A 25,592-nucleotide genomic window follows, 5' to 3' on the forward strand; every position below is an offset into this window, starting at 1 on the left:
TTTCTACTTTATATATTTTGCAGATTACATTTCCAAAGTATTATTTAACATATTCTCTGTCCCTTTTATTTCTTGTAAACTGGTAATTATAGAGCAAAAGGTTTGATTTTATTTGGATTCAATTTTTTGGAAAGAATACTTCATTGATGATTGTACGTCCTCTGTCGGCACACACGTAATGTCTGCTTGTTTCTTTTTGTTACCCTAGCAGCCACTGGTTATCATTCCCTAGCTCTATCATTTCATTAGGAGGTACCACCCTCCTGTCCTCTTTTTGCATTATTTCATTTTGCTTTTCATTACGTTGACTTACTGACGAGACCAGGCTAGATATTGTGGAGATCGTTGCCATGGATTTGTTCGATTGTTTCACATGTCATTTAACTTGTTTCATTGTCCCTTGACATTTCCTGTAAACTAGACATTAGAGCTTAAATTCTGATTAGATTCAAGTTAATGTTTTTGGTATGATTACTTCATAGGCAATATTGTGTACTTCATATTACTTCAAGTTAGCAGGTACCTATTGTCTGCATGCACTTATTTTCAAAATAAGTCCCTCTCCAAATCACGTCAATACACATCAAAGGGTACCCATACTCTACATTAAGAAAATTTGCCTGTAACTTTTTTATAAGGCTTTGAAAATAATTTAACAGTTTTAAATTTAGTTAAACTTTCCTTTTGTTTCTGTAATTTGAAATATATATATATTAATATACCAGATGATTTTCCGTTGATTGTTTAATATAATCTTATTTTTTCTAAACTTTTTTCCTTTTATAATGCAAAATTTCTAACATATACAAAGATAGGCAGATCATAATGAACAGCTCTCGTGTACTCATTACCCAGCTTCAATGGTTAATGTTTCATCTAGCTCCCCATCTACTTCTCCCTTCCTATATTACTTACATTTTTAAAAAATGAGATATAATTCACACACTATAAAATTCACCCTTTTCAAGTATACAGCTCACTGGTTTTTAAAACAAAGTTGTGTAACCATTACTATTCAATGATTTCTAGTATATCCACCGAGTTATACAACTGTCACAAGTCTCTTTTTCACCTATATATTTTTCCTTCCAAATCTTCTTCCTTTGCAATTTATTTGTTGAAGAAACTTGCTTGTTTATCCTGTAGCATTTCCATATTCTGGTTTTTGCTTCTTGCAGCTCTGTAATTTTTTTAAATGTCCTTTGCCCTCTGTCCTATAACTTGGTAGATATAGAGGTCTGATAAGATTCAGTTCAGTTTTTTTCCACAAGACTACTTCATAGCCCTGTTTATGTTTTAAAGGCACAAATGTCTCATCTTTCATTTTGTGATGCTAGCACACTGGTTGGCGTTCGACGGTTGAACTCTGAATTCATTAGGGGTTGCAAAATGGTGATGTCCTACCATTCATTCTTTATTACTTCCAATGCTCCTATAAAAAGGAAATTTCCTATATCTACTATTTGGTTATGCATTCGTACAGTTTCTTTAGAAAAATTAACATGTATTAATTTTGATTCATATTTTAGAGCCACAGACCTTTTTTTCCCAGATGTCAAATATTTTCGTAAGCGTTGCATTACAGGGCTTAAAGGGCAAAACACCTGCCCTCTGGGACTAAAAGTAGGAAAATAAGGAGGCGGGGCCAGTGGTGACTTGAAATTTGCACTGAAGGCATGTATATACGTCCTCAGCTCCAGCAGATTTTTTTTTCTCCACATTTCGTAAGGTTTTCTTATGGGGAGCGTTACGAAAAAGAGAAAGCCACCGGATCTAAGAATTTTGAATTTTTGTTTCCCTTGATGAATTGGTATGCTTTTCCCTTATCATTCTTAAACATCAGCGAACATTCTCCATTTTCCCACTTTGTACTGCCCCCATTAAGTTCAAAGCCAAATTTTGCCTAATTCTGTAACAATAGGAATTTCTGATCTGTACATCTACATTACTCTTCGATCTTCATCTTCCGAACCTATCCCTGTCTTTAAGCTGACTCAAGATTTCTATGAGCAAAAAGAGGTTTGATGGAACAAAAACATTTACACAGCTATCAGTCATCATGAAAGTACTTATTTCTTAGCTCTTTAACCACTGCTCGGTGTTACTTTAAAAATCTTTAAGCCAGAAATGGTTTCTTATTGGGGTCTTAACTCGTATTTCTATGATTAACTGGTGAACTTGGACATTTTCCCGTATCTGTTAACCAGGTTTAAAGTTGCTTGCTTTTGGGATGTGGCTTACATAGAACTAGGGAGGAACTCAGCCAATCGACTGAAAGAAGACAAATGAAACCCGGGAATACCTCATTCTTATACTTAAGCTTCGACTCCGCCCCGGCTTTTCCCCCTCCAAGAGGGCCCTTTGTGTGTGTCCACGGCCACACGAAGGGATCTCAGTCCGTAAAGCTGGCGGACGCTGTATTCCCCACAAGTGTACGTCTTAGGCGCATATCCTGGTTCCTCCGGCTTTAGTGTACAGAAAGAGCTCCCGAGCCCTGCACCGGCCGGGCGTACTGGCGGCCGCCGCGACTCTCTGCAGGCGTGGCCTCTCTTACTCGGCCTTCGATTGGTCCGCCTGATCCCGCAGGAGTCCTTAGCGCGGTTGATGCGAGTGAGGAGTGGCTGCTTCTGCCTTTTTCTCCCCCTCCTTTTTTTTTTTAAGCCATAGCTATGGTTACCACGTCTCTCCCCGCCTCCCTCCACCTATCAAGAAGACTACTGGCCATTGGCTGTCTGTCACCAAGTAAGTCAGCCATTGGTCACTGGTGATGACGGGCGCTCCCCCTTCCCCTGTCTCCCGGGTCTCTTGAGGAGCCCAGGAAGGAGGCTCTTCTAGTGCCGCCGGGCCAGGGGCTCCCGGGACCCGGCCGCTGCAGTCGTTGGCGGGTCATGTCGGCCGCCCAGGGCTGGGACAGGAACCGCCGGAGGGGAGGAGGCGCCGCAGGCAGTGGTGGCGGCGGCGGAGGTAGCGGGGCCAGCGGGGGCAGTGGGGGCAGCGGGGGTCGGGGGACTGGCCAGCTCAACCGCTTCGTCCAACTCTCCGGGCGGCCGCACCTGCCAGGTGAGTCTGGGGACGAGGTCCTGACAGCTATCGGGTGCGGCGGGAGGGTGACTGCTACCTTTTCTTTTCTCCCTGGCTTTCTTTTTTGCGGGGAGGAGGAAAGGCAGGCCCCACGCGTAATAGAGGGACAGGGGCTTAGAGAAAAGGAAAGGTGTTTTTGAGGTCAGGGAGGGAACAGGAACACACCGAAAAAAGTATTTTTGCTCTTTTGAAAGCTGTGTTCTGAGAGTTGTGTTTTCAAAGGAGAGGCCGCTGTCTCACTGACATTCCCAAATGCTTCGCTCTCTTGTTTCCCAGTCTCGTCCTCTTCCGCAGTTTGATCCTGTGAAAGAAAGGCATTGGCGCTTAGCTGTGGGGAATTTTTTAAAGGGTACTAAATTGAGCAAAGAATCATTTCCAAGAGTGGTTTTGTAAGAACCACCTCGAGTGTGTAAGAGTTAGGCATTCTGAAGCAAGAAAGGAGAAGGAAATGAGGGTAGGTGTTGAGATGTGGGTGGGAAACAGAACCCAGAGAATTAGGGAAAACTGGTTGAATTATTAATATTTTGGAATGTGCAGAGACAGAATGGATAATGTGTCTGGATTTTGAGGGGAGAAAATGGAGATCAAGAGTATACTTACTGGCAAAATCAGGCTGTCTGCTGTATAAAAAACCTGAGCGAGAATTGGAAAAATGCACCTAATGTGATTATTTCACGTTTTTGCTTACAGTTCCCTTTCGTTACATCAGATGCCTTAAGAAACATAGGCAAGTCGATATGTGTGTGCAGACAATTTAAAAGAGATCAATTTGTAAGTGAATATTCAGTATAGTAGAAGGAAGGTAGGGAAGTAAATACTACACAGATTGTCAAATATTACATTGGTCAAGCTGAAGAGACCTATCAGGAATAAGGTTCAGCATATTTTTTGTGAATAATGTAATAGTGTGAAAATATTCATATTTTTTTTGTGAACGATGTTGATGCTGATTTTATCAGTGATGTATTGCCTGATTGATGAATTTGAGAACATGGTGGGTTTTGAATTGTATGTACTACTTTGCCTTGTATTTCTAAGTAGTCAAAATTGTTATGATGAATTTAAAGATAAAGGATATTTTGCATATTCAATGAGACAATTGCTTATGTTTGTGATACGGTTATTAATGTGTTAGAAATGCACATTAACCCATTTATGTATGCGCCGTTAAAATTTACATTGAAGCAGTTTTAAATAGTCAAATATGTAATATACCAGGAATTGGGTTTGAGATGATAGTATTAGACTGGGTGTTCTAGAATTGCTAAATATGCTATCTTTAACATAAAAAAGAAAAAAGGAGAAATCTTTTTTCTTACCCCCAAATTAATAGCAAAAACATATCTTTATATATTGATTGATTAAAAGATAAATCTCTTGCCAAATACTATTACCAGTTTGCCCTGTACTACTGCAATCTTTAGGTCTTTGATCTTCCATTAATTAATATCATGGGCTTCATATAGGCATTCCCAGGCTCCAAGAACCTGGTTGGTGAACTTCCTAAGTGCCACCACCTGATGGCAGTAGAAGCCATGATTTCTGATAAGGGGCTTAGGTGTGGAGCTATTTCTGCATTCCCTTAGTACACACAAGGCCAAGAACAGCCATTAGGCCAGAGGTAAAGATAAATGTGTTTAAACTCTGGAAATTTGTGCTGTGGGATCATCAGCGTCTTTCTGCTTTCTTTCACCCTTGACTGGTGCTTCACTCTTCCTTCCCCAAATAGGCAGCCTCTCGTCTTCGCTGTCAGAATTGAGAATATGTGTTATCTGAAAAAATACTTTGAAATTGTTTCAGACCAATTCTTTATTTTCCCAAGTACTGCATTTTAAGCCTGATTGAAAGGTTTTATTTTGAAATATGTAAAAAGATTTTAGGTGACAGGGAGGGATAGAAATGTCTAGGCCTGTTTTATAGCTGGCCCTTGGAGGTTAAAAAATTTTTCCCCTAAGTTTTTGTGGCTAACTCTCTTTCTCCGTTGAACTCTAACCCTGTTTTTCATCCTTCTCTACCAAGACTTACAGATACTGAGCACCGAAAACACTTACTTTTTTCACATTTGCCCTGTCTCCAGCCGCAATGAAACAAAACAAAACAACCTGGTCTTCCTGGAGTGTTCTCTCTTTCCTTCAGTGGTAGCATCCTTATCCATGCAGTTACACAAACCTGAAACTTGGGCATCCTCCTTAACATTTTCCACTCCCTTGCATTTCAGGTGTAATCAGTCCTCGAGTCCCGTAATCAGTTCTATTTATTTTATTTCTACCATAACTCCAGTCCGTGCTACCATCATCCCACACTTAGGTCTCTAAGCAGTAGAGCTTTCTAAGCAGTCTTCCTGCTTCTGCTCTTACCCTTCAATTCATACAGCACAAATCTGTGCTCATCTCTGCTCACAACCCTTTACTGCCTTTTCATTGCTCTTAGGATACAGCAAAAATTCTTAACATGGCCTAAAAGGCGCACATGGTCTGGCCCCTCTCTCTACTTAATCCTTCATCATATAGTCTTGCTCTTTGATCTTTTTCTACCTCCTTAGATATGTCCTGCTCCCTTCTGTTACAGCGCCATTGAACCTGCTATCTCTTCATTCAGGAACCCTCTAACTCCTCATTCTATTCTCTTGTTTTAACCTTTCTTCTATTAGATCTCAGGTTGATCACACTGTGTTTTTCAGGGAAGCCTCAGATCTTCTGATTTGTTCTCTTCTCCCTATACACTCTCCCTGTAGCACCATGGCTCTCCTTGGGCATACTTACCATTTGTCTGTGATTCATTGATATGCATGATTTGATACTCTTGATATATACGTATGTGTATGTATATATGTGTATACACACACACACACACACACACACACCCAAGTATATATGTATATACCCATGTATATGTAAATACGCACATATATATTCCTAAATTCTAAATTAACTCATTGGCACTATGTGTAAGCAGTTAGTTCCTTGTGAATTTGATTGGTGTGGTTCAATCACCTATAGCCACATTGACTGGACAAGTGGATAAAGTCAATTTCTTAAACATAAAAATAGTAGACTAGACTGCATCAACAGTGGCATCCTCGATGACAAAACAAATAATATTTTCTGAAACTTCGTTTGAGCATCTTCTTGCCTTTTTGCTGTCTCCTAAAATACAACAGTGATTATGTATTTGCCCCATAGGTCAGGAAATTCATAACTTCTTAATCCTGGGTTTCTACTAACTCATAGTCTCTGTACACCCAGGGAAAAAGAAGGAATCTTTTTTGTAGGATAGGTATGCAGAGACAGCTCAGGCAAGGAGATCAGGGGATAATAGAACCCAAGTTACTGTTATGATTTAACAATATGAGTTTGATTAAATACTGTGTATTAGCTGGGAAAGCAGTTAAACATTGTTGCTGAAGTAAGGACTGGAAAATTGACACAGAGGAGGAAGAATAAAGCTGCTGGTAAAAACTGGGTAAAAAAATACTTTAGGTCTTAAGAATGTAAAATGTGATATATGCACATGACATAAAATCCAAATGTCACCAAAAAGCATATGATAAAAGGCATGTTTTCCTTCTACCTTTGACCCCAGTTAATTGGTTGGCTTCCTTCTCTAGAAGAAACCAATGATAAATTTCTTGGGTATCTTTTCCAGAAAGGTGTGTGTATGGGGTAGGGGTCGGGTGGCGGTGGGGGAGAGAAATGGTATTATTTCTTTGTTTGGATGTGCATTTAAAACGTAATACAAATTATGATACCATGAATATTCCTATAAATATACAATTTTGCACATGAGTGAAACTGTCTTTAGAATAAATCCCTGGAAATACAATTGCTGGATAAAAAAATGTATACTATTTACATTTTGATATTGTCATGTTGCCCTCCAGAGTTTGTACCCGTTTGTGTTCCACTGTTCGTACTGGCTTCCCATGCCCTTGGGAGTAGTTAATCAAACATTTTTTAATTGGCAATTAATAGGTACATTTTTCTTCATCTTTTCAATGGGTGTAAGAACCATATTTGTTTCGTTTATTTATAACATCTGCTTATATTTTTTATTCATCTGATTTTTTTTCATTTCTGTATCAGAATATTTATAGGAACCAATGTTTTAAGAAATTCATTCTCTGTCTTTGATACATGTTGCAGATTTTTTTTTCCACAGTTTGTCATTTGGCTTTTGACCTTGTTTATGGTATTTTTTTTGAGCAGAAATTAAACATTTTTTTGGTTGTAATTGTCAATCTTTTCTGGATTTTAGGTTATGTGTCATAAGAAAGGCCTTCCCTATTTCAGTATTACTTCTAATGGAAATGAGAAATTTTGTGTTTTTTTCCTGGTATTTTTGTAATTTTGTTTTTAAGTTAAATGTACTTATCCATACAGGCATAAGTTGTGTAAAGTATTGAGGTAGGAATCCAACTTAACTTTTCTTCCAGGTGGATGCCCAGTTATTGGACTGTTTGTTGCCTGTGGGTGTACTTAGTTCCTACATATAATTTGGGTTTCTTACTGGACTTTTATTCTGTTTCATTGATCAATATACTTTTTATACCTAATGACCCCATTCTTTGATTCTAGAACTCTCTCATTTTACTGTCCAGAGTTTTCCTGGATATTCTTGCTTGTTTATTTGTCCATAAAATTTAAGAATTATTTATCAAAGTTCCTTCCCCCATCCTGCTGGTATTTTTATTGGAACTTTAATTATATTTATAGATTGATTTAGAGATAACTGACACCTTTTTGAGGTTTAATCTTCTGTTTAAGAACATGGTACATATATATTCATTTCTTGTTGTTCAGGTTGTGCCTCCCTCAGTAACATTTTAAGGCTTTTTCTCATATAAATTTTTCACATTTCTTATGTTTAGTTCTTGATATTTTATCTTGTTTTTTTTTGCTACTGTAAATGATGTTTCTCTTTTATTATATCTTTTATCTTGTTTGAATGTGGGAATGCTATTGATTTCTGAGTATTAATTTTGTATGTAGCCACCTTTAGAATTCTAATACTATCTGTAATAGTTTCCCAGTTGTTTTTCTAGGGTTTTGTGGTTAAATAATTATATCATTACCATGTAAAGGTAACTTTATGTCCTCCTTTCCAATTTTTATGCTTATTTATTTATTTTGTCAAATTGATTTGGCTAGTACTTTCCAAAAATATTGAACAATATGATAGTAGATTTTTGTCTTACTCCTGACTTCAATGGATGTTTTCAGTTTTTCCTATTAAGATTAGGCCTAATGTTAGGTTGAAATGTACATATTTTATCACGTTAAAGTAGTCAGCTGCTGCCATTTTATTAAAATCTTTAAAGGTGGAAGTTAATTTTGTCAAATACTGCTTCAGCCTATATGGAAGTTATGTAATTTTTCTCTTTTGATCTACTATTGTGGTGAATTATACTAACAGATTTACTATGACTAGACCATCCTTGCATTCCTGAATCAACTCACTTTGTCATTGAATGTGCTGCTGGGTTCTGTTTGTTGAACTTTAGTTAGAAATTTTGCATCATTCCTTATAGATATATTGGTTTGTAGTTTTCTGTGTTTTATGTTTGTTGGATTATGCCTTTCCATAAAAATAATATCACAGTTTTCTTTTTCTATGCTTTTTTTCCCCTTCCTTCCTTCTCTCATTAAATGGCATTGAAGTTAAAGGTTTGGTTGAATTGCCTGTGAAATAATTTTGACCTTGAGTATTTTGAGGGGGGAGTAGCTCTTTAACAATTACCTACTTCTTTAGAATTTGACTGCTTAACAATTTATATCTTTGGGGGAAGCTTTGATAATTTATATTATCCTAGAAAATAATCATTTCATTTTGAGCTTTCAAAATAATTGTGTGGAGTAGATCAAGATATTCTTTTATAGTTAAAAAAATTTCCTGTGTCTGTAACTACATCATCATTTTATTCATTATTACTTCTTGGTTTGTATGTGTAAGACCTTGCCATTTTTTCTTGGCTCTTGGATTAAAAATAAAATTAGCTCTACTATTTTCTGTCTTTCCATATTTGTTAGTTTTTTTCTTTCATTATTTTAAATCTCTCAGTTAGCTTTCCTTAGGTTTATTTTGTGGTTGTTTTTCTACTTCTTATGTTGGATGTTTAATGTTCTTTTCGTTCTTTTTCCACTTGTTTAAATTGTAAATTTCTCCTGAATACTCTGCTTCAGTTGTGTCCTGTAATTTGAGGCTTCTTGTTGTAGTTATTTTCTAAATATCTTACAATTCCGTTTTTATTAATTTTCTTTAACACAAGAGATGTTAATCCTTTTTCACTTTTTTCTTGATATTCCCATTTTTGTTTTTAATAGCTTTATTGAGATATAATTCACATTCCATACAATACACCATTTAAAGTGTACAATTAAGTGGTTTTTAGTATATTCAGATATGTGCAATTATTATCACAGTCAATTTTAGAATATTTTTTATCACTTAAAGAAGAAACCCCATATCCTTTAGCTGTCCTCTGGCTCCCAATCCCTACCCCTTTACCCCTACCTCAGCCCTAAGCAACCTCTAATCCACTTTCTCTCTATATAGATTTCCCTATAAAGGCCTTTGTCATATGAATGGTATCATATAATATGTGGTCTTTTGTGACTACCTATGTTCATTTTGCATAATGTTGTCAAAATTCATCCAAGTTGAAAAAGGTATCAGTACTTCATTCCTTTTTATGACTAAATAATATTCCATTATATGGATATACCACATTTTGTTTATTCATTTATCCACTTTTGGACATAGATTGTTTCTACTTTTGGGCTACTGTGAATAATGCTGCTATAAACATTTGTGTACAAATTACTATGCAGATGTATGTTTTCATTTCTCTTAGGTATATACCCAGGACTAGAATTGTTGGGTCATATGGCAACTCTGTGCTCTGTGTTTAATCATTCAAGGAGTTGCCAAACTTTTTCATGTTCCTACCAGCAGTGTGAGGGTTCCCATTTCTCCACATCCTTGCCAAGGCTTGTTGTTACATGACTTTTTGATCTAATTATCCTAGTGTTGACATGTGGTTTTTAAATTTGCATTTCTTTAATGACTAATGATGTCAAGCTGATTTTCTCTTTCTTTTCTTTCTTTATTTTCCAGTTTTTTTGAGGTACAATTGACCTGGAGCAACTTTTCATGTCTTTGTTGATTAACTGTATGTCTTCTTTGGAGAAATGTCTATTAGATCCTTTCTTGCCCTATTTTTAATTGGATTATTTGTCTTTTTATTATTGATTTGTAAGAGCTCGTACACTACATACAAGTACCTCATCAGATATATGATTTGAAAATATTTTCCCCTGTCTTTGGTTGTCTTTTCATTTTCTTAATTGTATCCTTCAAAGCACAAAAGTTTTAAATTGTGATAAAGTCCAGTTAATCCATTTTTTCTTTTGTTGCTCTTGTTTTTGGTATCATATTTAAGAATCCTTTGCCAAATCCAAGGTCATGGAGACTAATCTGTGTTTTTTCCTAAGAGTTTTAAATTTTTGCTCTTATATTTATGTCTTTGATTCATTTTGAGTTAATTTTTATGTTTCATCTGAGGTAAGGATTATCTCAACTGTCTGTCCTGTTGTCCCAGCACCATTTGCTGAAAAGACTGTTGTTTCCCAGCATAGTTCCCTCATATTTTTCCCCCAAAATCGGTTTTATACAGGTTTATTTCTGGACTCTTGATTCTATTCCATTGATCTATATGTCTTTCTGCATTCTAATACCACACTGCCTCAATTACTGTTGCTTTGTAGCAAGTTTTGAAATCAGAAGGTGAGAGTCCTCCTGCTTTAATTTTTTTCCCATTTTTTAAAATCATTTTGTTATCATTAATCTACAATTACATGAAGAACATGTTTACTAGACTCGCCCCTTCACCAAGTCCCCCCCACAAATCCCATTACAGTCACTGTCCATCAGCGTAATAAGATGCTGTAGAATCACTACTTGTCTTCTCTGTGTTGCACAGCCCTCCCTATGCCCCACCCCCACATTATACATGCTAATCATAAGGCCCCCTTTATTTTTCCCTGCCCTTATCCCTCCATTCCCACCCATCCTCCCCAGTCCCTTTCCCTTTGGTAACTGTTAGTCCATTCTTGGGTTCTGTGATTCTGCTGCTGTTTTGTATCTTCAGTTTTTCTTTGTTCTTGTACTCCACATATGAATGAGATCATTTGGTACTTGTCTTTCTCTGTCTGGCTTATTTCACTGAGCATAATACCCTCTAGCTCCATCCATGTTGTTGCAAATGGTAGGATTTGTTTTCTTCTTATGGCTGAATAATATTCCATTGTGTGGATGTACCACATCTTCTTTATCCATTCATCTACTGATGGACACTTAGATTGCTTCCATTTCTTGGCTATTGTAAATAGTGCTGTGATAAATATAGGGGTGCATCTGTCTTTTTCAAACTGGGCTGCTGCATTCTTAGGGTAAATTCCTAGGAGTGGAATTCCTGGGTCAAATGGTATTTCTATTTTGAGTTTTTTGAGGAACCTCCATACTGCTTTCCACAATGGTTGAACTAATTGACATTCCCACCAGCAGTGTAGGAGGGTTCCCCTTTCTCCACAACCTCACCAACATTTGTTATTGTTTGTCTTTTGGATGGTAATGATCCTTACTTGTGTGAGGTGATATCTCATTATGGTTTTAATTTGCATTTCTCTGATGACCAATGATGTGGAGCATCTTTTCATGTGCCTGTTTACCATCTAAATTTCTTCTTTGGAGAAGTGTGTTCACATCCTCTGCCCATTTTTAAATTGGATTATTTGCTTTTTTTTCATTGAGGTGCATGAGCTCTTTGTATATTTTGGATATCAACCCCTTATCAGATATGTCATTTATGATTATGTTCTCCCATACTGTAGGATGCTTTTTTGTTCTACTGATGGTGTCCTTTGCTGTACAGAAGCTTTTTAGTTTGATATAGTCCCGCTTGTTCATTTTTGCTTTTGTTTCCCTTGCCTGTGGAGATACGTTCATGAAGAAGTTGCTCATGTTTATATTCAAGAGAGTTTTGCCTATGTTTTCTTCTAAGAGTTTTATGGTTTCATGACTTACATTCAGGTCTTTGATCCATTTTGAGTTTACTTTTGTGTATGGGGTTAGACAGTAATCCAGTTTCATTCTCTTACATGTAGCTGTCCAGTTTTTCCAACACCAGCTGTTGAAGAGGCTGTCATTTCCCTATTGTATATCCATGGCCCCTTTATCATATATTAATTGACCATATATGTTTGGGTTAATATCTGGACTTTCTGTTTGTTCCACTGGTAAGTTGTATTTTATTTAACGCTGTAAATAATTACATATCACTAGTAGCAATTTGGGATTATCTTAAAGTTGTTTATATTTAAATGTTTTACTCATAAACACTTGCCTATGTTTTCTGTTATTTTATCAGATAGAATCTGTTTCTCAATTTATCATATGACTAATTTGTTAGGATTTTTCTAGTTGATGTCCTATTTTCTCTCCTTTACAGCCAAACTTTCAGAAAAATAGTGTCTGTTGTTTATTTTAATTTCAGTTTTTCCCCACTCTTCAGTCTATTGCAGTTTCACTTCTGCCTCCATCATTCTACTCAAGTTGCTCTTGCTAAGGTGATAACCTCCTCATTGTTAAATTCATTAGATGTCTCTTAGTCTTCATCCTATCCAACTTCTCCAGATTTTGATTTTGACTAACTCATGTATTGGAGCCTGGGAATACATAATGATTAGACAAAGTCTCTGTTCCTAAAGAACTCTTAGTTACTCTTTTATCTCTTGTACTTCTCATTGGTTTTCTTAATTCATCTGCTTCTAAATATTGGTATCCAAGAGTATATATGTTTTTTGTTCATTTGTTAGTTTTCCCTTATTCTTATATTTTCCCCGGGTGATATCATTAAAACCCTGACAATACCCAAATTTGTCTCCAACTCAGACTTCTTTTCCTGGTCTGTTTGTCAGTGGCTACTAGCCTTTGCCACCAAAGTGACTGATGAATATGTTAAATTCAACATGTCCAAAAACAATTTCATCATCTTTCCTGACAAACCTGTTCTTCCTTAGGTGCTCCTTATCCTGACTAACTTAACAGCTACCTCATCAATTTAGGGGCTCAAGCCAGAAACCTGGGCACTGCGTTAGATTCCTTCCTTTTGTTAACCTCTTATCCAATTAATCACAAAGTCTTGTTAATATATCCTCTTTACTCTAACTCTTCTGTTTGTCCCTTTCTACCTCTACAACCATTTATGTCTTTCATTTTATATTTCAGCTGTATAGAAGTATTTGCAGTTAGTTGCCTTAACTTCTTGGAACAAGGTAGGTTGGGAGGGAGAGATTTTTTACAACTTTGATTTCCTGCAATACTACACTGTGTTATATTCTGTACAAATCATTTCTTCTTCCTAGAGTGCCATTTTCCTAATTGTCTTCTAAGACCCACCCAAGTATATGTTATACAGATTTTTCCTATTCTCTCTTTTAATACAGATAGCTTACTTGTACTGAGTAGCTACTGTGTGTCTACACTGTTCAAGGTGTTTTATAAGCATTAACTAATTTAATTCTCATAACCTTGTGAGGTAAGTAACTTTTGCATCCCCTTCTGTGATGAGGATCTGGGGCTTAGAGAGAAGCTATGTAACTTGCTCAAAGTTTATATAGCTAAGAAATGTCAGTTAGGATTCAGACTGAGTTTGTTGGACTTCAAAGCCCATACTGTTGTGTCTCTTTTTGTGCCACCACCTTCCTTTGTAGATACAAAGGATCACAGTCTTATAATATTGATTTGCAATTAATATGTTTTTTTATTAAGGTATTATTGATAAACACTCTTATGAAGGCTTCACAAGAAAAGCAATGTAGTTATTACATTCAGCCCTATTATCGAGTTCCCACCCACACCCCACTGCAGTCACTATCCATCAGTATAGTAATGTGCCTTAGAGTCCCTATTTGTCTTCTCTGAGCTACATTGGCTTCCCCATGCAATTAATCTGTTTTTTAATTTACCTTGTTACTAACTAGGGCTCCTTAAAGTGAAAAATAAGGTCTTATTTTCTGTCATCTTCCACAGAGACTAGAACACTACCCAGCTTATAGTACACTTTGGTAAATGTTTATTGAATGAGTTAGTAATTGTTAAATGTCTATAGCTACTTATGCAAGGAGTTGAGTTTAGGTTATTTTAAGTTATGTAAGTCTAAATGTTGTTTTTACCTAGGAATTTAGTACATACTATTTTTGTTGGTCTTTCCCAAATAGTTCTTTTTCAACTACAATTTTATATTGAATATTATCAGAAATAGTTGTAGCATCCTTCCATCTGTGACTTGATTCCATCCCTTCCTACCTTGTCAGAAAATGTACATTATTATTATTCTCTCTCCTTTGTCTTTAACTTCTTTCTTTCTTTCTTTCCTTCAAATCATTCTTATATATGACATTTGAGCTTACTCAATTTTATCTCTTCTAATCTCTCCCTTTTCTTTTATAGCCAAGTTCAGGAAACCATTGGCTAGAGTTACTGTCTTCATTGCCATATTCCCCATCATGTCTTTGAAGTAGCTCTTGATAGTCACAAATGATTTCTGTGTTGTCAAATCAAGAGGGTGTTTTTCAGTCCCCATCTTGCTTTATCTCTCTTCATTTTGAAGCATCCTTTTCCCTTGGCCTCCCTGACATTGGGTCTGGTTTTCTTTTTATGTATCTGGCCTCTCATACTTTGTCTTCTTTGTCAATTCTTCCTCTTCCTTCAGGCCTTAATGTGTTGGAGTTCTTAAGTCTTGATGCTATGTCTCTGCCCTTTCTTTTCAGTTTATTTTATGTATTCTTTTAGAAATCCATGGTTTTCAGTTTCCATCCATATGCCCATAATTAAGGCCACTTTATAACTTCTGCCCAAAACTCTCTCACAAGCCATATACTTGCTTTCTCCATGTCTCTACTTACATGCCTTATAGACCTCAAGTTCAGCATGTCTAAAATAAAACTTGTGACCTTTCTTTATTCTAAAGGTGAAGGGGAACTGTTGGACAGTTTTAAGCTGGGGAATGGTGTAATGTTATTTACATTTTTAAAAGCTCCCGCTAGCTTCTGGATGGAGATGGATTGTGGGAAATGGTAAAAGTGAAGCATAAAGGCTGTTTAGAAGACTATTGCAGTAGTCTCCTAAAAAGATGATGGTGGTTTAGACTAGGGTACAGTTGTGAGAAGTGATTGAATATGAGATATATTTTGAAAGTAGCATTAATAGGATTTACTGTGAGGTATGAAGGAAAGAGAGGAATCAGAATGACTCGTAAGTTTTTTGCCTTGAGTAACTGGGTGGATGATGGTGTCATTAAATGAGATGGAACAGACTGCAAAGAGCAGGAGTTTGGGTGTAAATCAAGAGTTTTGTTTTGTCTGTTAAGCATGAGATGCCTATTTGACCTCCAAGTAGAGGATAGCGTAGGCAATGTTCATATATAAATCAAATTCAGGGAAGAGATGGAGGCTCAAATATGTATTTTGGAATTATTAGTGTACAGATATTTAAAGCCGCTGGACTGGGCTTTGAGATCACCAAGGAAGATTAAATAGAAATAAGGGCAGAAGACTATAACTCTTGAAAGTGAGAAGGAAAGGAAGTTTGTAAAATAGGAGGACAACCAGGACTGCTTGGTTTCATAGAAGCCAAGAGAAGAAAGTGTTTCAAGAAGGAGGGTGAGGTCACCCTTTCAAAGTTCTAAAATGGTGGACTCTGTACTACTATTACTACAGTACTATAGTTATCATTGTGGATATAGTAACTTGTGGATTGGCTTATGGACCTATTAACTATTTATAATATGGGAAAATATACTCAGAATTTCAAATCACAGCTGATTTACAAGTTTAGAATTTTATAATGTAGCCTGATTTTTAATAGTCTGTATACTTTCTAAGGTTCACTTTGTTCTCCCTGAACAGTTTTTAAGGCCATCCTTTTTCTTTTTTCTTTTTTTTGAAGTCTTCAGTGTTTTTGAGCCTTCAGATCATTAAACTGTTATGAGTATCTATACTGGGCAAGCTTGCGGAACACATAAAAGTTATGCTCACTTAAATATGTAAATATGATTTCCTGTTGTTGAACTCATCCTTCATTAATTTTTTTAAAGCAAAAAACATTACATAAACATGTCAAAATCAAATAGTATACAAGGGAGACAAAGTCTGTCTTAGTCCATAGATCCCTAGTTCTCTAGTCTCTCCCAAGAGGTATCATCTGTTAGAGTTTTCTTGTGTTTCTGGTGCAAATTCAGAAATGGAATTTGCATGTTTGCATATAGGTATGTGTTATCTTTATTTTAAAATAAATTAGAGTACAACATAAAGTATTCTTTCTGCACGTTTTTTAAAGCACATTTAGAATGACCTGAGTAATTTTTATTGAAGTATTATAGATGTACAATCTTATATTGGTTTCAAGTATACAACACAGTGGTTCAACAGTTGCCTGTATTATTAAATCCTCACCCCCATTAGTGCAGTTACTATCTGTCAACATAGGAAAATGTGACAGAATCATTGGTTATATTCTCCATGCTGTACTACCATCCCTGTGACCAACTTATGTTATGATTGAGAATTTTTGTGCTCCTTTATCCCTATATGCCCCATAACCCAATGTGCCCCTGTATCCCACTCACCTTCCCAGCCCACCCACCCCAACTCTCCCCCATGGTAACTACCAATCACTTCTTAGTGTCAGTGAGGCTACTGCTATTTTGTTCATTTTGTTTTGATGTCCCACAAATAAGTGAAATCATACAGTATTTCTCTTTCTCTGCCTGGCTTATTTCACTTAGCATAATACCCTTTAGGTCCATCCATGTCATTGCACATGGCAGTATTTCCTTTTTATAGCTGAATAATATTCCATTGTATATATGTACCACCTCCTGTTTATCCAGTAGTCTATTGGTGGACACTTTGGTTGCTTCCATAACTTGGCTATTGTAAATAATGTGGCAGTAAACCTAGGGGTGCATCAATCTTTTTGAATCAGAGATTTTGTTTTCTTTGGGTAAATTCCTTGAAGTGGAATTACTGGGTCATATTGTATTTCTATTTTTAGTTTTTTGAGGAATCTCCATACTCCTTTCCACAGTGACTGTACCAATTTGCATTCCCACCAGTAGCATAGGAGGGTTCCTATGTCTCCACATCCTTGCCAACAACTTGTATAGTGGCCATTTTAACAGGTGTGAGGTGATAATCTCATTGTGGTTTGATTTGCATTTCCCTGATTATTAGCAATGTGGAACATCTTTTCATGTGCCTGTTGTCCATTTGTATTTCTTTGGAGAAATGTCTGTTCAGGTCCTCAGCCCATTTTTTAATTGAGTTATTTGTTTTTTTGTGTGTGTTGAGGTGTATGAGTTCTTTATATCTTTTGGATGTTAACCCCTTACCAGATAAATCATCTACAAATATATTCTCCAATACTGTAGGTTGTCTGTTTGTTCTCCTGATGGTGTCCTTTGCTATACAGAAGCCTTTTAATTTGATGTAGTCCCATTTGTTCATTTTTTATTTTGTTTCTCTTGCCCTAGGAGATGTGTCCAGGAAAAAATTGCTCATGCTTATGTTCAAGAGATTTTTGCCTATGTTTTCTCCTAAGAGTTTTATGGTCTCATGTCTTACATTTAAGTCTTTGATCCATTTCAAGTTACATTTGTGTATGGAGTTAGACAGTAATTCAGTTTCATTCTCTTGCATGTAGCTGTCCAGTTTTCCCAACCCCAGTTATTGAAGAGGCTGTCTTTTCCCCATTGTATATCCATGGCTCCTTTATCACATATTAATCGATCATAGATGCATGGGTTTATATCTGGGCTCTCTAGTCTGTTCCACTGATCTATGGGGCTGTTCTTGTGCCAGTACCAAAATGTTTGATCACTGTAGCATTGTAGTAGAGCTTGAAGTTAGGGAGCACAATCCCCCCAGCCTTGTTCTTCTTTCTCAGGATTGCTTTAGCTGTTTGGGGTCTTTAGTGGTTCCATATGAATTTTAGGATTATTTGCTCTAGTTCATTGAAAAATACTGTTGGTATTTTGAAAGGGATTGCATTGAATCTGTAAAATGCTATACACAGGATGGACATTTTGGCAATATTAGTTCTTCCTATCCATGAGCATGGGATAGATTTCCATTTATTTGTGTCTTCTTTACTTTCTCTCATGAATGTCTTATAGTTCTAGAGTATAGGTCTTTCATCTCTTTGGTTAGGTTCATTTGTAAATATTTTATTCCTTTTGATGGCAATTGTAAATGAAATTGTTGTCCTGATTTCTCTTTCTGCTAGTTTGTTGTTAGTATATAAGAACACAACAGATTTCTGTGTATTAATTTTGTAACCTGCAACTTACTGAGTCCATGAGTGATCTGATTCTTCTTCAGGGTTGTAAGTATTGCATTGTATGATGTATAATAATTTACCAACCACACAATTGATAGATGTTTAGGTTAATTTTGGACTTCTAGTTTATCAAAACATTGTTGCAATGCATAGTGGTAAGTATTGCCAGCTTGTCCTTTAATATCTGTGTTTTTAAGTTTTCTTCAAGTTATAGAATTTAAAAACTTACACTTAAATTTATCCCTTTATTTTACTCATTTCATGCAGCTAGTTTTTAAGTCCTTATGTTTTATCCCCATAATAATATTATGAACTAGGTATTTTTTAAAACATAACCCAGTGAGGAATAAATACTGTTACTGTCCCTTTTTCATAGAGAAGGAAGCTAAGGCCCATAGGATAAGACCTTGTGCAAGGCCATATAACTAGCAAGGGACAGACCCAGAATTTGGACACAGGCAGTGTGATTCTATAACTCCATGCTCTTAACCCCTGGGCTGTGTTCCTCTCTGCAGCCTGTCCTTCCCAGGTCTTTCTATTACTACTGTAATTCCAGCCTTCAGTGCCTTAAACTGGACTAGATTAATAATGTTTTTGTCATTCCCAGTCTGCCTTTCCTATTCCATCCTATATACTGAGACATGATTAATCTTTTTGAAGCACAGGTATGATGATTTAGATGCACTTCCCACATCAAAATCCTTCAGTGGCTTTCTGCTGCATTTGGAATCCAACTTGATTTTGTGCTCTTCCCTTTTATATTCACTATATTGTCAGTGAATTTCTCCAAGCTTTAGCTAAGATGTGATGATTGAGTTGTCTATAAGACTTAGTGAAATTAGAAATATGATGACTAGCAAAAAAATGAGATAAATAGTCTTTGGAATTGAATGGTGCTTTTTCTTTGACTTGTTTCCCTTTTTACCCACAGTAGCTCCTGCCATCTGGTTTCATTAACAAACTGTCAACTCAATTAATTTGACTCAGATATGTAATTGATCCAACAAATGCTAGCCACAAACATGTTGGTGTCACGTGAAACAAATTCCTTACAATACACACAAATACACAAAACTGATGTAAGAATATGAAATTTATAATGTATTTAGCTTTAAGTACTCGTGCTTATATACGAAACAAAACACTGAGAAAACTATTTAGGGAGAGAAATAACCTCTTAAAGCTACGTTAGAATTCTTTCTGCTCAGTTTTAATTTTACATGCGAAGCATACACTCTACCGCTGAGCTACACCCCCAGGCTACTCAGTTTTAATTTTAAATCCGAAACTTATCTGTACATTTATGGAAAAATTCTTCAATGCAGGTGCTCTTGTGAAATGTTATCTTCTGAAGTTTTTATTTCTGAGTAAAGAATAGCTGTTATTTCTGAATATAATGCTTCATGCAGATGTCTTATAGAAATCATGTCTTCTTTGGCAGTATTCATATCAGACATTCTTTAGTTTTGCATTTAAGATATTCTTATTGGCTCTCTGCTAGTTATATAGCAGGATTATTATCAATTTTTCAAAATAGCTTGATTTTAAATATTAAACTTTAAAAATAACTTAAAAAATATCAGACATTAAAAATTTGTTGTTTAGTGAGTAGTTTGTTGCTTGCTTAGTCCAACACAAGCTTTTACTGCTGTAGGTCAGTTCTAGATATTTTCTTGGAAGTCATTGCATGTGCTTACAAAAAATGGTGACTTTAGAGAAGAGAAATTGAGTTCAGACAGAGCAGCTGTACCTGCACTTTCAAAACTGATTGCTTTTCTAATTTTAATCAAGGACTAGAATGAGTAGCAAAAGTAATAAATGACATTTCCGGATGCAGTCATTTAACTATTAGAATTTGCAGAGTTCCTTCTGCTTAGTTCCTCAGTTTCACTTGCTGATAGGGAGAGATTGTGTCTCTAAAGAGCTACCCATCTTTGCTGTTTTGTAAAGGAAGGAGGTTGCAGAATTGTAGTCATCAGGCATTGTCAAAATGTACTGATTAAGAATTCTGTTTTTCATATTTAGTCTCCAACATCTACACTCACCCAGTATTTTATTTTAAATTAAAGTATCATTGATAAACAATCTTATGAAAGTTTCACATGAACAGCATTGTGGTTTCAACATTCACCTATATTATCAAGTCCTCACCCTCCCTGCCATTGCAGTCACTGTCTGTTAGTGTAGTAAGATGCTATGGAGTCATTACTTGTCTTTTCTGTGCTGTGCTGCCTTCCCCGTGACCTACCTTTATTGTGATAGTGAATTATAGTGCCCCTTAATCCTTCTCCCTCCCTCTCCACCCAACCTCCTCAACCCCTTCTCTTTGGTGATCGCTAGTCCCTTCTTAGAGTCTGTGTGTCTGCTGCTGTTTTGTTCCTTCAGTTTTGCTTTGTTATACTCCACAAGTGAGTGAAATCATTTGGTACTTGGCTTTTTCCAGCCGGCTTATTTCACTCTAGCTCCATCCATGTTGTTGCAAATGGCAGGATTTGTTTTCTTCTTATGGCTGAATAATATTTCATGGTGGTTATGTACCACATCTTCTGATGGATACTTAGGTTGCTTCATATCTTGCTTATTGTAAATAGCGCCACGATAAACATAGGGGTGCATATTTCTCTTTGAATCAGAGATCTTGTTTTCTTTGGGTAAATTCCTATGAGTGGAATTCCTGGATCAAATGGTATTTCTATTTTTAGTTTTTTAAGGAACCTCCATATTGCTTTCCATAATGATTGAACTAATTGACATTCCCACCAACAGTGTAGGAAGGTTCCCCTTTCTCCACATCCTTGCCAGCATTTGTTGTTCCTTATCTGTTGATGTTGGCCCTCCTAACTGGCATGAGGTGATATTTCATTGTGGTTTTAATTTGCATTTCCCTGATGATTAGCAATGTGGAGCATCTTTTCATGTGCCTGTTGGCCATTTGAATTTCTTCTTTGGAGAAGTGTCTGTTCAGATCCTTTGCCCGTTTTTTCATCAGGTTATTTGTTTTTTGGGTGTTGAGGTGTGTGAGTTCTCTATGTATTTTGAATGTTAACCCCTTATCAGATAAGTCATTTACAAGTATATTTTCCCTTATTGTAGGATCCCTTTTTGTTCTGCTGATGGTGTCCTTTGCTACACAAAAGCTTTTTAGTTTGATATAGCCCCATTTGTTCATTTTTGCTTTTGTCTCCCTTGCCCAAGGAAATTTGTTCCGGAAAAAGTTGCTCATGCTTTATATTCAAGAGATTTTTTCCTATGTTTTCTTCTAAGAGTCTTATGGTTTCATGACTTACATTCAGGTATTTGATCCATTTTGAGTTACTTTTTGTGTGGAGTTAGACAATAGTCCAGTTTCATTCTCTTACATGTAGCTATCCAATTTTGCCAACACCATTTGTTGAAGAGGCTGTCTTTTCCCCATTGTATGTCCATGGCTCCTTTATTGTATATTAATTGGCCATATATGTGTGGGTTTATATCTGGGCTCTCTCTTCTGTTCCACTGGTCTATGGGTCTGTTCTTGTGCCAGTACCAAATTGTTTTGATTACTGTGACTTTGTAGTAGAGCTTGAAGTCAGCAAGTGTAATCCCCTCAGCTTTGTTCTTCCTTCTCAGGGTTGCTTTGGCTATTTGGGGGTATTATGAATTTTAGAACTACTCGTTCTAGTTCATTGAAGAATGCTGATGGTGTTTTGATGGGGATTGCATTTAATCTGTAGATTGCTTTAGTCAGGATGGCCATTTTGACAATATTAATTTTTCCTATCCATGAGTACAGAATAGATTTCCATTTATTGGTTTCTTCTTTAATTTCTCTCATGAGTGTATTGTAGTTTTTAGGGTATAGGTCTTTCAGAACAGTTTGAACCTGATAAAACTCTTCCTGTGCCCCTTTCTCCCCCGAGACAAAACTGCTCAATCAAGAAGCCTATCTTTTCAAAAAAGTAATACTTGAAGAACTAACAATATAAACCAAAATGACAAAGAGCAGTTTTAAGATTTAAAGATGTCTTTCAATGTGCTATGATTACTTCACTTTTATACAAGTAAAGGAGTCTGCGATAGGCCTAGTTTTTGCTTCAAATGTCAGAGGAGTTATGTAAAAAGAGACAAGAGACTAAAGAGAAAGAAAACAGAAAAATGAAGCAGTAATGCATGGCAGGGGAAATGAACTGTTTTAGTGCACAATAGAAATGGCAAGCAACAGAGAAGGCAAAAACCAGAAATTTTCATTCATTTACCGTTTATTCTTTTCTTAGTGTGAAAAATATCTAAGTTTATGAACATATATATATATATGTTCTCTCATATATATATATATATGAACTATATATATATATATAGAGAGAGAGAGAGAGAGAGAGAGAGAGAGAGACAGTTTTAAGTAAATGAATAAGGGATGTGGTTAGATGTTTGGGCGGCAAATTGCTGCTCTTTCCTCAGTATTTTAATTCCTTGAAGATACACTTCCTGTGTGTGATTTAGGGATGTACAGTAGAAGCCAGTGAATATTCATCAGCTCTCACACCCTAGCTTTGAAGGCCCTTAAAAGGATTGGAGTACCTTCCAATTGAACTGGCTGTTCAAGTTGCCAGCACAGTTGTTCTTAACCTCTTTTTGACCCCTAAAAACCTAAGGATGGGAAACATTATGGTTATTCTATTAGGTACAGTGACTTACTGTGCTTTTTATTTGTTTGTGTTGTTACTCTTTTTATTTTTTAGGATTTTTATTCTTAATAAGGTGGCAATATGATGGTATAATGGGGGATAATACCAGAATCTTGGGAGAGAAGAGAAACTTCTTTGGGGATTGTGAGAGTATATCTTTGGTTGAGAATCATTGCCTTAATATTCATTCATTCATTGATTTAATAAGTATTTATCAAATGCTCCATTAGACATACTTTTTCAGGTATCAAACTGATTTGTTTTTCAGGTGTCAAACTGAATTGTGACTAAGAGCTTTTATTGTACAGTGGTTAAGAGTGGTTTGGATCCAAGCTGCATGGGTTTGAATCCCTGATTTTTCACTTGCTTCACTAAGTGAAGGTGGGCAGATTACTTAATCTCTTAGTTTCTTCATCTATAAATTAGAAGTGATAATAATATCTATCTCAGAGTTGTGGTGAGGATTAAATGAGTTCTTGGAACAGTATTGTTGTTAAGGAATACATTTGTTTATATATATATAGACACACAAACATATATATGTATATAATGCCAGTATAATACAGCACTGTAATTTATATTTTAGTTTGTGTTATGTGCCACTTTGTTTCAAAAAGGATTTGAGGCAAAACTAAAGCCTCCTAAAAAATATTCTGTACCCAACCAGGAGAACAGACCTGCTATGGGTCCAGATTTTCTTGTTTTGAAAGGAAAAAAGCAGAAATTTAAAAATGAGTATATATGAATGCTAAGAAAAGAGTTGATAATAAATGTTTAAAAGAAAAATCACTGACTTAACAAGTGGGTCACTGCTAGCCCAAAGTGTACCATTGTGTAAATTTAAAACAAAATGCCTCTTCTAGGTAAATAGAGTCCTGTGGGTATGTACACTGGGGAGTAGAGTGCAGGCTGGATTTTAGCCCCCATTAGTCATTTGGCCTGGAGCTCTTGTGCAGTAAGCAAATCAGTATAACTGAGCAGTGATTCTGAATATAGTACTAATTTGCTTCTCTTTTGAAATTCTTTATAGGTGCTGAATTGTATGCAGCAGTAGGACCATTACTGTGTGGCATAGCCTCCTAAATCATAATTCTTAGATTGTGTTCTCTGTCAATAGTTCTAAATTACTAAAATATTTATAATGTTTCAGACATACTGTTTTGGATGCAATCTGCCCCATATCAGCATAATCAGTTTTTTCACTTGGGTTTTTATTTAATTTTTATAATTTGACTTTGAGATATTGTAGATTCACATGCAATTATACAGAATAATACAGAGAAATCCATACTCTCTTCATCTAGTTTCCCAGAATGATAACATCTTGTTGCTACTGTACAACAGCACAACCTGGAAATTAACATTGATAGCATCCACTGACCTTACTCAGATTGTATTTTTTTACATACACTAGTGTGTGTGTGTGTGTGTTTGTATTGAGTTCTGTGCAGTTTTTTCACATGTGTAGATTTGTGTGAGCACCTACAGAGCCATCACAGGGCTCCCTCATGTAGCCACAGCCATCTCCCCTGGCAAACCCCTGGCCACCACTAATCTGTTCTTCATTTCACTAATTTCTTCATTTCAAGATTGTTATATAAGTGGAATCATATAATATGTAACTTATTGATATTAGCTTTTTTCATTCAGCGTAACTCCTTGAGAAGCTGTCAGGTTGGTGCACATGTCATTCATTCACTGATCCTAAGTAGTACACTATGCTGTGATTTGTTGTTAACCATTCATTCACTGGAAAGCTGTTTCCAGGTTTCAACTATTGTGAATGAAGCTACTCTGAACATTTGTGTACGGGTTTTTTATCTGAGCATAAGTTTCTTCTTTTTTTTTTCACAGTTTGCTCAGTGTTGACTTTTATCAGATACTTTCTCTGCATTCATTGAGGTGATCATATGGGTTTTTTCTTATTCTGTTAATGTGGTAGGTTATACTAATTTTTAAATGTTAAATCAGCCTTAACTTCTTGGAATAAATTTCACTTGGTCATGATGTATTATCCTTTTTATGTAACTGACTTAATTTAGTAATGTTTTGTTTAGCGTTTTTGTGCCTATGCCTATGTTTATAAGAGATGTTGACCTGTAATTATTTTTAATGTCCTTAACAGACTGTGTTTGATATCAGGGTTCTACTATCTAATAAATGAGTTTCACTGTTCTCTGAAAGCATTTGTGAAAGATAGGTATTATATCTTCCTTAAATGTTTGGAATGGAGCAAACTAGTATTCTTAAATATTTTATGTACTACTTAAATTTATGTTTTTCTGTTGATATCTATGTTAATCAGTTTCTGTATCTTCTGAACAAAACAAGAACTTTACCATTCTTCTGCTTTCCCTTCTCACAAACCCTCTTCTTACCCTCACAGGTATTTCTGACTACATTGTCTGAGATTATAGTTTTGAATGTTATTAAGCTTTTGTTAGTAAGTTA

General features: G+C 36.0%; 1 protein-coding gene across 5 annotated transcripts in view; it reads left to right on the forward strand.

The window, feature by feature from the left end:
* The first annotated feature begins 2,767 nt into the window (after positions 1–2,767).
* KLHDC10 (kelch domain containing 10) overlaps positions 2,768–25,592 on the forward strand; it is a 56,036-nt gene continuing 33,211 nt past the window's right edge. For 2 of the 5 annotated variants that reach the window (XM_057504760.1, XM_057504761.1), the window contains exon 1: positions 2,772–2,964. In XM_057504760.1, the coding sequence (XP_057360743.1) occupies positions 2,889–2,964 (76 nt within the window). In that variant the 5' untranslated portion in view covers positions 2,772–2,888. Of the gene's footprint in view, positions 3,061–25,592 lie in introns of all 5 variants that reach the window. The other 3 variants (XM_036909035.2, XM_036909033.2, XM_036909034.2) reach the window with 3 other exon arrangements.

The sequence above is a fragment of the Manis pentadactyla genome, chromosome 7, assembly GCF_030020395.1.
Source record: "Manis pentadactyla isolate mManPen7 chromosome 7, mManPen7.hap1, whole genome shotgun sequence".
In the NCBI taxonomy this organism is placed as follows: Eukaryota; Metazoa; Chordata; class Mammalia; order Pholidota; family Manidae; genus Manis; species Manis pentadactyla.